The following is a 12,632-nucleotide window of genomic DNA, read 5'->3' on the forward strand; positions in this document are numbered from 1 at the left end:
AGCCTAGCGTATAAAATGAGTCAATTAATTATATATACTCCCCCTTTTTTTTTATGAGAATATATACTCCCTTTGTTAGATATTATAAGTAAAGGTTACAATGTACCAAAAAAATTAATGTACCAAAAAAAAAAGTAAAGGTTACATTTTAAATTTATTAAATAATTGATGTATCTGATTTATCGTTAATTAATAAGTATATTAATTATTTAATAATTTTTTTTACAAGAATTATTTAATAAAATTAAAAAATAACTTTTGCTTTTAATATTATAGTTGTGAAAAATTGAACAGCAGCTCTTTCTAATATCAATGACCAACGAGCCAACGAACGGTTAATTACAGACTTCTAAATTTACCGTGGTAATAATATCACACAATTACATGTAGTAATTATAATCTCAATAAGTAATATGAGATCGATTAAATTACAATCAATTAAAATACTTCATCCGTGACAATATATAAATAAAAATCATATTTTTAGGTTCATTGCACATTCAATGTATCTAGTCTATATTATAGACTAGATACATTAATTATGCAATGAACCTAAAAATGTAATTTTTACTTATATATTGTCACGAAAGGAGTAATTCCGAACATTTATTGACATCATATTATTGATGCTGTAATCTACTAGTCATTCCAATGTGGAACATGAACCCAAATGTGTTTTTTAAATATTCAGTCATGCAATTCCCAAAGCCATGGCCATGGATTGGTGTTTCACAGGTTTTGTCTGAAGCATACTCCACCACACAACACAAGTTAATTTAAAGCAAAAACTATAGCAGTCAAAAAATTTAAAATAAAACATTTATTTAATACGAAAGGAATATTCAGCTTTCCCAATGCGACAAAAATACCCTTGATTGAAGTTGGGTTTGTAAACTTTGTTTGGCATTTCATCATTTATGATTATGTTACATAAATTAATCTCTTCGAGGTTAGTAAACTGATTGCATTTTCTTCGTTAAGAAATCTGAGTTATGTTATTTAACTACTCTCTCTACTAGTGGCTGTGCCTAATTTAGGTAGCTGTTGTGGTTGGTTTGAAAACCGAGTGTACTATGTATCATTTCATTTGGAGGAAGAAATATAAATCAGTCCACAACACGTGTATACATAAAACATAAAATAAAAAGTGTGTAAAAAAAAAAAAGGTAAATAGTTAACCTTGCAGTTAATCTTTTATTTTTGTAAGGTATATAAATTGAAGATAAATTTTAATATGGACCACTTAAGTGGTTCATGGTGGACCAATTACAAATAATATTATAACGAATACGAATTTTACAAAATTCACCGTTGGATTGAAAGTTTAGATCATATAGATCATCCATAAAAAAATTTAGAAAAATTGAAAACCATTTGATATGTTAATGAGACACGTCAAGATTAACGGTTTATTAAATAACGTAAATCTTGATGGGTCTCAATAACATATCAAATGATTTTCAAAAAAATTTAAAAAATTTATAGATGATCTATACGATATAAACTTTCGATCCAATAACGAATTTTATAAAATTCATATTCGGTAGATCACTTGTCCACAGTGGACCACTTATCTTCTTTTATTTTTGTGGTTATTTATTTTTTTATACAATGTTAAAAGAAGATAATTCACTTTATATAACTTACAAATTTTCGAACAAAAATTAGTAGTCTTTTCAATTATTATTATAATTTTTTTTAATATTTATTATATATTTAATGTATTTAAACTATAATTTTGTTTAAATACGTACGTCAATTATATAATAAATCTTAAAAATATATTTTCTTATAATAAAAAAAAGGAGATAGTGAGTACTAAACTTTGTACTATAGTATCTTTTTGGTATCGAAGTACGTGAAATAGCCCGTGCCATTCAAAGATTGAGAAGTTAATGTGAAGACATTATAATTTTTTACATAAAAAAAGTCATGTTAAATAGTGTTTGATACAATGGTTAAAAAAATACAAATAGAAATGAAAGTAAAAGCTTTAAAAAGAAAATTTATTTTTTTATAATTTTAAGACATTATTAATCGTTAGTTGGTACAATGGTGATTGGTGTTAGACTTGGTAGGCAGGATCACAGTTTGATTCCCACAACTGCAATTGAGAGATGATTTGAACAACTTAATACCAGAACTGATCCCTGAACCAAATTAGGCGGTCAAGTGGACCAAATATTAGTGGTAAAAACCCAAGAAAAAAATCAAGATATTGAATAAATTACTTTCAATATTATATTATTGTTAAATATGTTTGGATCTCATCCAAAAAGCTAGTTCGTAGGTGAGGTTGCTCTCACATATTTATACACTCAACAACTCGAGAACCTAAGCAATATGAGATTTCAAACAATCTCCAACAACATAATCAATACCCACCTTCACGCATAGCGTGGTCCCGAGTCAAATGTTCACATTATAGTCTTTAATCCGGCTCTGATACCATATTAAATATGCTTGGATTTCATCCCCATAAACTAGCTCATAGGGTGATGTTGCCCTTACATATTTATACACTCAACAGCTTAGAAACCTATGCAATATGAAACTTCAAATAATCTCCAACATCACAATAACATATTCAACAATTTCCATTTTTATTTCTTTAATCATTGCTTGGAGTACTCTTTATTATTTTCCTAAAAAATTACTATCAAACAAAAAATGTGTCCAAATGGTAAGGGCATTTTAGAGATTTTAATCTCATACTATCAAACAAAAGAATAACTAGTATCACACACTTGAGAGATTGACACATTTCCTTCAAGTTGTAATTATTACCAACCTTGTTGCTACCTCCACCACAGCTTATTCACCACACAAAAAATAAAAACACCTTATTTTAGCTCTCACCTTCTTGGCACTATTATTTATTGGTTGTTACATTTTACCTCAACAAGCCACTTCATTTGTTTTTATTTACTCAAGTCATTTCATTTGTTAATCTCACGTCAAATTGTTTTTCTTGTCCTATTAACTAAAATAAAACAAAGAAGAAAAATGCAAACATTTGAATATTTGATGGATGAACATGACTTAACCCCACATTTTAGTCATCTTGGTAAAGTATATATACCAATCTAGTAATGCTATTGCTAGCCTAGTGTGCCTAGCTTAGCTAGATAGGACTAATGCTGCATTCTTACCCTATGTCAATTTTTATTTCTAAGTTTATAAACCGAGATATATATATATAATTATAAAGATTAATCTCATGAAAAAAAAAATATAGGAGCAATGAGCTAGCGACAAATTTTCTCATAAGTTTACAACAACACAAACTTTCTCACAGGTTTACAAATATTCATCATTTCTTAAGGCAATAGCGAGTCCATGTAAATGTAATAACATATAAAGCACATTAACACTATAAATAGTACATGATTATTAACGAGGAGCAAGGAAAAAGTGATTGAATTGAGTACTTTAATGTCAAAGTTATATTTTAATGTAAGGAAAAATAATTATAACTGTATGTGATATATGACAATAATTGACATTGAGTAATGAGATCCATTGGGATGAATCTAACGGTCTTAGCGGTGTTGACGGGAGAGCATTCGCTACAGGGCTGTAAAAGAACAATGGTGTATATTACCAACTTACCTTGACTTGTATGTGATATTACATGAATTGAGTGTTTTTTGATTGGACTTTGGAGTACTTGTAATGTGCGTATTGGACATTGGTCTAGTCCGAATTAAAAATCAAATATCATAGTTAGCGGCACAACTTATTATTAGTTTCTTGTCAATTCATGTGTAATTCACTAAATATATTAGAGTGAAATGCCAAATACCCCCATCCCCCTCAAATTTTAAATTTTGTCAAATATCCCATGAAATTTGGAAATAGACAAATACTCACTGAAATTGTAAAACGTCAATCAAATTGCCCCATGCTCCGTTTATTTCATCTATTTTGATGACGTGACTGTTAACTGCATATGTGACACATGCCAACGTGACACCACGCCACATGAGAGAGGTAATTGATCAAGATTCAGGTCACAAGGGAGTAATTAACTAAAATTTGCAAAATCGAGGGGCTAATTTCAAAAATAGAGTTAGAGAGAGGGGATAAAAGTTAGTCAATTACCCTCAGTGATGTGTATCTTGATCAATTACCTCTCTCATGTGACGTGGCGTCACATTTGCAGGTGTCACGTATGTAGTTAACAATCACATCATCAAAATAGACGGAATAAACAAAGCATGAGACAATTTAATTGACGTTTTATAATTTCATAAATGTATTTGTCTATTTTCAAATTTTAAAGAATATTTAACGAATTTTGAAATTCCAAAAAAGATTTAGTATTTCACTCAATCATAAGTATCATCTTACTTTGAAAGTTTCTTCTTAAATATCATTCACATTTTCCTACAACGAAATGTTAGACAACAACTCTCCACATAACCTTTTCTAAAAAAAATAAAAAATGTTATGCAAACAGAATAATAAATTTTATAACTTTTATTATTATTAGTATTGTAGAAAAGAAAATCTGTTAATTTTTTGTGTACTGAATAAAAAGTGAGGTGCAGTTTAGCAGGTGGCATTTAGAACGCACAAATTGTTAAATTTGTGCATGGATGCACAACTTTATAAGTTCATTTTTAACCATTAGATCAAATAAGGAATATAGTTTTCCAATAGTCTATCAACACTAGATTTTTTCTCACCCAGTCTAATCCCATTCTTAATGAATAATCTGGACATTACTTTTAATCAATTAGTTTTTAGGAATGGGTAAATCACCGAATAAATCAGTCCGAAGAACCAAAGCAACAACACACCATTTCTAGAGAAAAGAACAAAAAGACAATAATGGTTGCCGGTGTAAACGTCGACCTTGACTCAAATGTTGAAAAAATTCAGATCTTGGAGAATCCGAATCCAAATCCAGATCTCAAAGACGAAAACTTTGATTAGGATTAGATCTTTTTTCGCAAGAATTAGGACTATATCTGATTCCGACAACCAATTTTTTTATAAACAATCGAATTACTGTGTCACCAAGTGGTGGTTGTGTTTCTTTTTTGTTTTTACGGTGGTGGTTCTGTTATGCATTTGTTTTGGGTTGTAAACATTAAATATGCGATTAGTTGTTAATAGTTTATTTGATTTTTGTTTTTTTTTTCCTTTAACATGATTGGGTGGCGTTGCTCGTAGTGTTCACCGGTTCTATAGTATGAGGAAATAGCAACGTGATGGGAAGGAAATGGAAAGACATAAAATCTAGTGTGGGAGGAGCAAGCTTAAGTTTGATTGAAAACTATAATCCCATTCCCACAGCAAGACAGTTTTTAGGAATGGGTGTAGTTTTTTTTTTGTCAGAAACTAGTGATGGTGAGGAGGGAGAAGGTGATAGAGAATGAGGTTAGATTTAATTTGAGTGTGAGATAAAATCTAGTGTTGATAGACTATAATAAAATTGTGTTCCTTATTAGATCTAATGGTCAAAAATGAACTTATAAAGTTGTGCATCCATGCACAAATTTAACAATTTGTGCATTCTAAATGCCACCAGTTTAGCATGGCGGGCCATTCCCTGTTATAAACTGCAGAATGTGACATGTCTCATATGATATTGAAATATTGAAATGAAATTTGTTTTACCCAAATTCTGAAAAAGTTTATATTTTCAAGCCAAAAGCAAACAAAGGTGAAGACAATCCAACCACGTGATCTGTCAAATTGAGTAAAACTTACCTGCCAGCCACCCACCCATCCATCAACCAAACCAATTTTTTTTGCATTCTCATTATATTCTCTTTCATCAAATCCCATATATCCCCTTCACTCCAATCAATCTCCATTCTTTTCATAATTAATAAAACTCCTAACCTTTACAATTAATAACTCATTAATTATATATTAAGTTTTTTTTTTTTACAATTAAATTAAAAATTGAACGCATGACTTATAACTAATTAATTATTTATTATTAGCGGATGAATTGTCAATCACTACTATTATTAGACATTACCAACATAAATTAAGTTTTCAGGGTCTAAAGACTCTCCTTATTATACCTCACTAGCATACAATTTATAAACATTTATGAGAGCCTCTATTGTGATAATCAAAGTTTGTAGTTAAGATTTGGCCACTTTCACAAAATAAAAATAATAAAAAGATTTTTATTTATAAATATATATTCAGATCATCTTGCAATTGACGTAAGATTTTTGACGTTTTTATTTATGTCCGATAATATTAGACTCGATATGCATATATAAATGATGGATGATCTGATAAAAAATTTAATAACATGTGGTATAACAGATTTTGAAAGAGACTCTGATATAAAAATATATCCATCCATCTTACAACATATGTGAGAATTCTTAACAAAATAAAATAAAATATAAAAATTAAATAATATATATTTTAAATAGTTAAATAATAACTATATATTATATGAATGTGTTCCGATAAACTTGTGTTCATTCAAATGTTTTACTATATCTAGAAGACTTTTGAATTTAGTTGTTTCTTTTTATTGGTAATTTTGTAGAGTAATTTTAGTAATACACTTAATTAATTATTGCATAGAGATTATTAGTATATAAAATAATGATTTCTTAAAAATATAATAATACTTATCGATTAGTATAATAAATAACTTGGAGTAGTAACATTCTATGAGCCTTTATTCAAAAAACATTCTTTAAGCCTCAAAACCCGATTAGCCAAAAAATCTATGTACCAAAAAAGAAATCAATTAACAACCCAAATACTATTATTATTTATTTGAGCTGGTTTTAAATACTAAAATTTAGAAGAAAATTCAGATACTGATTATGTAGCTTTATGTGTGTAGTAGTACATCTACATTTGTGTCCACTTTGTCATTTTTGTTTTGTCCTTTGTTTGTTGGTTCTTTCTTTGGTTGTGAGCGTGTTTCATGCTCAGTTGCTTTTTATTCTCTGCAACTGCTAAAGATACAAGATAATGGTTGTAATGGAATCAATCTCCAACAACAACAACTCACATGGAATTCCTGTTCACAGATCTCAAGGATCTCACAATTTCACTCTTCAATAAAGTTTTTATCTTTTTGGTTATGTTGCTTTCTTAGTTTGATTCAAATTCTCCATTTTCTTCCAACTTGGTTGTTGAAAATTGATAAAAGAACCAATTTTGGCATCTGGGTTCTGTTTGTTTGATTCTCATTGTTGAATTCTGTCTTAATGGAAAAGGAAAGTTGAAGTTTTTTTATGAGAATCTGATTCTAAATAGTGTTTTTTGTTTTGTTTTGTTTTGTTTTGTTTGGATAAGGTGATAAGGACTTAACTTTCTTTGTGTGAGAATGTGTTGTTTCAAATTATTCATTAAGTTGAATTTAAGCACTTGTTAATGGTTTTGTAAAGGAGACATTGCATAAGTGATTATATAGAATGGAAGTTTTCAGTTTGGTTTTATGGATACTTGGTTTGTTGCTTCATTTGCTGATGAAGATTTCTTCTGCCACTCTTTCTCCTTCTGGCATCAACTATGAAGGTTAATTTTCTTTCTATTTTTAATTTTGTTATCTTAGTTTCATTCATTGAGATCTTTGGTTTATGATAAGAAAGATTATAAATTGATAATTTAATGTGTGACACAAGTTTAGCTTATTGGTCAATTCAATTATGCTTAAAAACTGTGAAGCTTAATTAATGGTTGATTTGATGCTACTTATTACAGTAGTACTTATTTTCTTTCAATTTTTTTTTGGAGAATTTAAGCTTAATTAATGATTAATTGGTTCCTTTTTTCTAGGCTATTTTTTTATTAATAATTTTTTATTATGTGATGGTAAAATAAGAGAATTTTCAAGTTTAAGTTCTTATCCTTTTCTGATTATTTATTCACTTAACAGTTGTAGCTTTGATGGCTATAAAGACCGAGTTGAATGATCCTCACAATGTTTTGGAGAATTGGGATATTAATTCTGTTGATCCATGTAGTTGGAGGATGATTACTTGTACTCCAGATGGTTCAGTTTCTGCATTGTAAGTTGTTTAGGTTCAACTTTTTTAAAAAATGGCAAAAAAGTTCCAGGAAGTTTTGATTAAGTTGTTTAGGTTCAAGTTTGATTTTTTCATTTAATAGAATTTTCATCTTTGTTTCAGGGGATTGCCTAGTCAGAATTTGTCTGGTACACTATCTCCTAAAATTGGAAACCTTACCAATTTACAATCTGTGTAAGTCTATGTTGATTTTTATTAAGATGCTTCATATCTTGGTTTGAATTTGATGATGATTGAATTTGACATTAGTGCTTTGATTATTACTCATTGATTCCGTTTTTTATAAACTTAATACACTTTATTTACTCTTTCGAAAGAGTTATAAGGCTAATTAAGTGGAATTGTTTTCGTGTAAGTTATAAGCTGCTTTCATAAGCTATCCTGGAGAGCTTATGAAAATAAGCTGAAAACTGCTATTGGACATGGCATAAGTTTTCGTACATATGCCAGTAGATAAGGTCAAAAATAAGTCACTCCAAACAGGTCCTAAGTGAAGGAGATTATATTGATGCATAATTAATTGTTTTTGCTTTTGCAGGTTACTTCAGAATAATGCTATTTCTGGTCATATTCCAGCTGCAATAGGAAGCTTGGAAAAGCTTCAGACACTTGATCTCTCTAATAATGAATTTAGTGGCGAGATGCCGAGTTCTTTGGGAGGCCTTAAGAACCTGAATTATTTGTAAGTTACAAAATCATATACACATACATCATCATACAATTGTTTGATCATTTATGAAGTGTTTCTCATTGCATTTGAATTGTCTTATGTGCATGCTAGGCGGTTAAATAATAACAGCCTTACCGGAGCTTGCCCTCAGTCTCTTAGCAACATCGAAAGCCTTACCCTTGTGTAGGTCTTTGTTACCTTATTTCCAAATTATATTTATGTTATTCATGTTTTTTATCGAACCGACAAGGGCTGAATCCAAGTGTATTTGGCAATTTTAAGCTTTGATTTTTCTCTCAAAAATGGTATACTAACTACTATTAATTGAAAATAAATGTAGGGATCTCTCCTACAACAATTTGAGTGGTTCATTGCCAAGAATATCGGCAAGAACATTAAAGTAAGTTCGTTTTGCGTTTCCTCTTGTCTTTAGTTTTATATTCGAGTTCACAATAAAATGGTGAAGTTAATTAATCTCTTAGTCGTTTTTTGATTTCAGGATTGTAGGTAACCCGTTAATTTGCGGTCCAAAAGAAAACAATTGTTCTACGGTATTGCCCGAGCCACTTTCCTTCCCGCCAGATGTATTAAAAGGTGTTAATTAATGACATACAGTATATCTTTGTTCGTTACTTTTTCAGTTTTCGTATTTTTAACAACTTCATGATTTGATGTATTTTATTCTGATTTTCAGCCAAACCAGACGGTGGTAAAAAAGGCCATCATGTAGCACTTGCTTTTGGTGCAAGTTTTGGTGCCGCGTTTGTCATTGTGATTATAGTTGGACTTCTCATTTGGTGGCGGTATAGACACAATCAACAGATATTCTTTGATATTAATGGTTAGTCATCGCTAAAGCCTCCTCACTTTCCTTTTATACTTCTGTTTCATAAATCTCGGTTTTAGTAAAAGTTTTTTACTTCGCAGAGCATTACGACCCAGAAGTGCGCCTTGGTCATTTAAAAAGGTATTCATTCAAAGAGCTTCGGGCCGCAACTGACCATTTCAACTCAAAGAACATTCTAGGAAGAGGTGGTTTTGGAATAGTTTACAAGGCATGCTTGAATGACGGATCCGTTGTGGCCGTTAAACGGTTAAAGGACTATAATGCAGCTGGTGGTGAGATCCAATTTCAAACAGAAGTTGAGACAATAAGTTTGGCTGTCCACCGAAATCTTCTGAGGCTTCGAGGGTTTTGCAGTACTCAGAATGAACGACTCCTTGTTTATCCATATATGTCTAATGGCAGTGTAGCCTCTAGATTAAAAGGTTAGCTCCTCGAACTTTCCACAATAGGTTGGTTTTATCATTTGTTTCCCTTGGTTAGTTAAACTTTAATGGATATGCACTGTCGTGGAATATAGTTTTACACTGACATCCAATGAAAACTCATCATATTGCCACATTATACATAACCACTTTATAACTGCATTTGAAAATAACTCGAAATACTGAATCTCGTTGGATTTGGATTTATACCAGATCATATTCACGGTCAACCAGCTTTGGATTGGACGAGGCGAAAGAGGATAGCGTTAGGCACAGCAAGAGGGTTGGTTTATTTGCATGAGCAATGTGACCCTAAAATTATCCATCGCGATGTCAAAGCAGCCAACATATTGCTAGATGAAGAATTTGAAGCAGTTGTTGGTGATTTTGGTTTAGCTAAGCTTCTTGATCATAGAGATACTCATGTGACCACTGCCGTGCGTGGCACTATTGGTCACATTGCTCCTGAGTACCTATCCACTGGTCAGTCATCAGAAAAGACCGACGTGTTTGGATTTGGAATCTTGTTGCTTGAGCTTATTACAGGTCATAAGGCTCTAGATTTTGGTCGAGCAGCAAACCAGAAAGGCGTAATGCTTGATTGGGTACTCTCTCCCGACTTTCACTCTTCTCAGTGTCTCTTATCTCTTTTAGTATAGTTAACATAGTAAACTTTTACGAGTTCAAGAAATATATATCTATTTCCACAACATATAATGAATACTAAATATGTTTTTGATCCGTATAAAACTTTCAGGTTAAGAAACTACACCTTGAAGGAAAACTAAGTCAAATGGTAGATAAAGATCTTAAAGGCAACTTTGACATAGTTGAATTAGGAGAAATGGTTCAAGTAGCACTCTTGTGTACACAATTTAATCCTTCACACCGTCCGAAGATGTCCGAAGTGTTAAAGATGTTGGAAGGGGACGGTTTAGCTGAGAAATGGGAGGCGTCACAAAGGATCGAAACACCAAGGTTTCGGTTTTGTGAAAATCCGCCTCAAAGATATTCGGATTTTATAGAAGAATCATCACTAATAGTAGAAGCAATGGAGCTTTCTGGCCCTAGGTGACAAGCATCTTAGTTTGTTTTTTTAACACTATAGTTTTCATGTTTAAATGAACATTGTTATTAGTGTGTCAATAGCTAGCTATCTAATGCTTGTATTCATGTGTAAAAAGAAAAAGGGAAAGTCATGTATAAGTCTTATCTTCTTTGTTGGAATGTTGATTTAATTGCTTCATAATTTTTTTTAATCAATGTTAGAAATTTGTACCATTATTGATGTCACTTACAATAATGTCAAAAACTACCAAACAAAGAAATTCAAAATTACTCCTTTGAGTCTTAAAATTAGGTTGTGATAAAAAGTGTGTACTAAATACGAATCTGGATTGGGTGCGGTCGGCACTCCATGACTGCATCAGTCACCAAGATCAGGATTGTTTGATTTAAATTGGACGATCCAAATTTTAGAGTTAGAATAAAAACTATATTAAAATATGAGCCGTTTGATTTTGGTAGACGGTAACAATTTATTGATTGCACAAGAAGTACCAAATAAAAAAGGTAAAAAATCTGACTATAACCAAAACAAAATTTGAAATACACCATGATTACAAAAGTACCCCTATGATAACAAGATGGACAAGTCTACAAAGGCTATGAAAAGAAGGAAAGATAGAAAATGCATGGTAACATCCAAGAAGCTAAAGTCCACAAAACCATAGGCAACAAAATTACATAAACACCACTCTGTCTTCATCTCCTGTTCATAACTTGGCCCCCATCACTCATTGTGCAGTGGCAGATTCATCTTATAGTAAGGGTGTGCCTTTGCACCTTTGAGTTTTGGAAAAGAAAATTATACTAGGGACCTGCCTACCTAGTCTCCATACCCCACAATTTTCATCAACTCAATTGTGTCCTTCATATTTTTCGCAATAAATATAAGTTTGAGTCAAATTTGACCGGTTTACAAGTGAGATAAGTCTTACGTCATATATTCTATTATTGAATCAAATCAGAGATGATGAAACTTATTAATCAAATCATGAAAATACACTTGTGCACGATGGAAGTCTATTTTACATATGCATGTAAGAATTTGAAAATTTTTGAAATTCCGACTTTTTTAGATTTTTAAATTTTTTGAACATAAATAAAAGTTTCACATTTAAGGACCAATTTTAAGATTTTTGATAACTGAATTTGAATTTTTATTTTTCAGGACCAAATATGTCTCTATAATTTTACTTTTTTTATACACACAAGTTTGAGTTTTTATTCAAACTAATAATGTTGAGTGACTTGAAATTTGAAAAAGAAAAAAAAAAGGTTACAATGAGTCGTATAAGGGGTCCATGTTTGGACCAAAAGTCCAAAACCATGTCAAAGTAATCCAACCTACTCCATATTTTTCTAAAATACTATTTAGAAATTTATATGTATAGTAATAATTTATAAATTTTATATGTACTTAAATTAAATATGGTCTTCACATGGTTGGTGTGTTGATGACTTCATATTCATAACACTCTTTCTTCCTTTCCTGCCATTGCCAATATCACACCAGTTCCATGTCTACTTGAAACCATTGCAGCTCCCACTTGTTAGGATCTTTTGGTCCAACATATCCATCATACAAATGATTTTACTTATAG

The 12,632-nt window shown here is 30.9% G+C and overlaps 1 protein-coding gene across 1 annotated transcript; it reads left to right on the forward strand.

Annotated features, from left to right (window-relative positions):
- Positions 1-6,453: 6,453 nt before the first annotated feature.
- LOC123906865 (protein NSP-INTERACTING KINASE 3) lies at positions 6,454-11,247 on the forward strand. The gene is made up of 11 exons (XM_045956881.1): positions 6,454-7,515; positions 7,877-8,009; positions 8,130-8,201; positions 8,566-8,709; positions 8,809-8,880; positions 9,038-9,097; positions 9,197-9,291; positions 9,392-9,538; positions 9,625-9,966; positions 10,180-10,571; positions 10,724-11,247. Exons 1-11 carry the CDS (start codon positions 7,413-7,415, stop codon positions 11,039-11,041), a joined length of 1,878 nt encoding a protein of 625 aa, XP_045812837.1. The 5' UTR covers positions 6,454-7,412; the 3' UTR covers positions 11,042-11,247.
- Positions 11,248-12,632: the final 1,385 nt, after the last annotated feature.

This window comes from Trifolium pratense, linkage group LG2, assembly GCF_020283565.1.
Source record: "Trifolium pratense cultivar HEN17-A07 linkage group LG2, ARS_RC_1.1, whole genome shotgun sequence".
In the NCBI taxonomy this organism is placed as follows: Eukaryota; Viridiplantae; Streptophyta; class Magnoliopsida; order Fabales; family Fabaceae; genus Trifolium; species Trifolium pratense.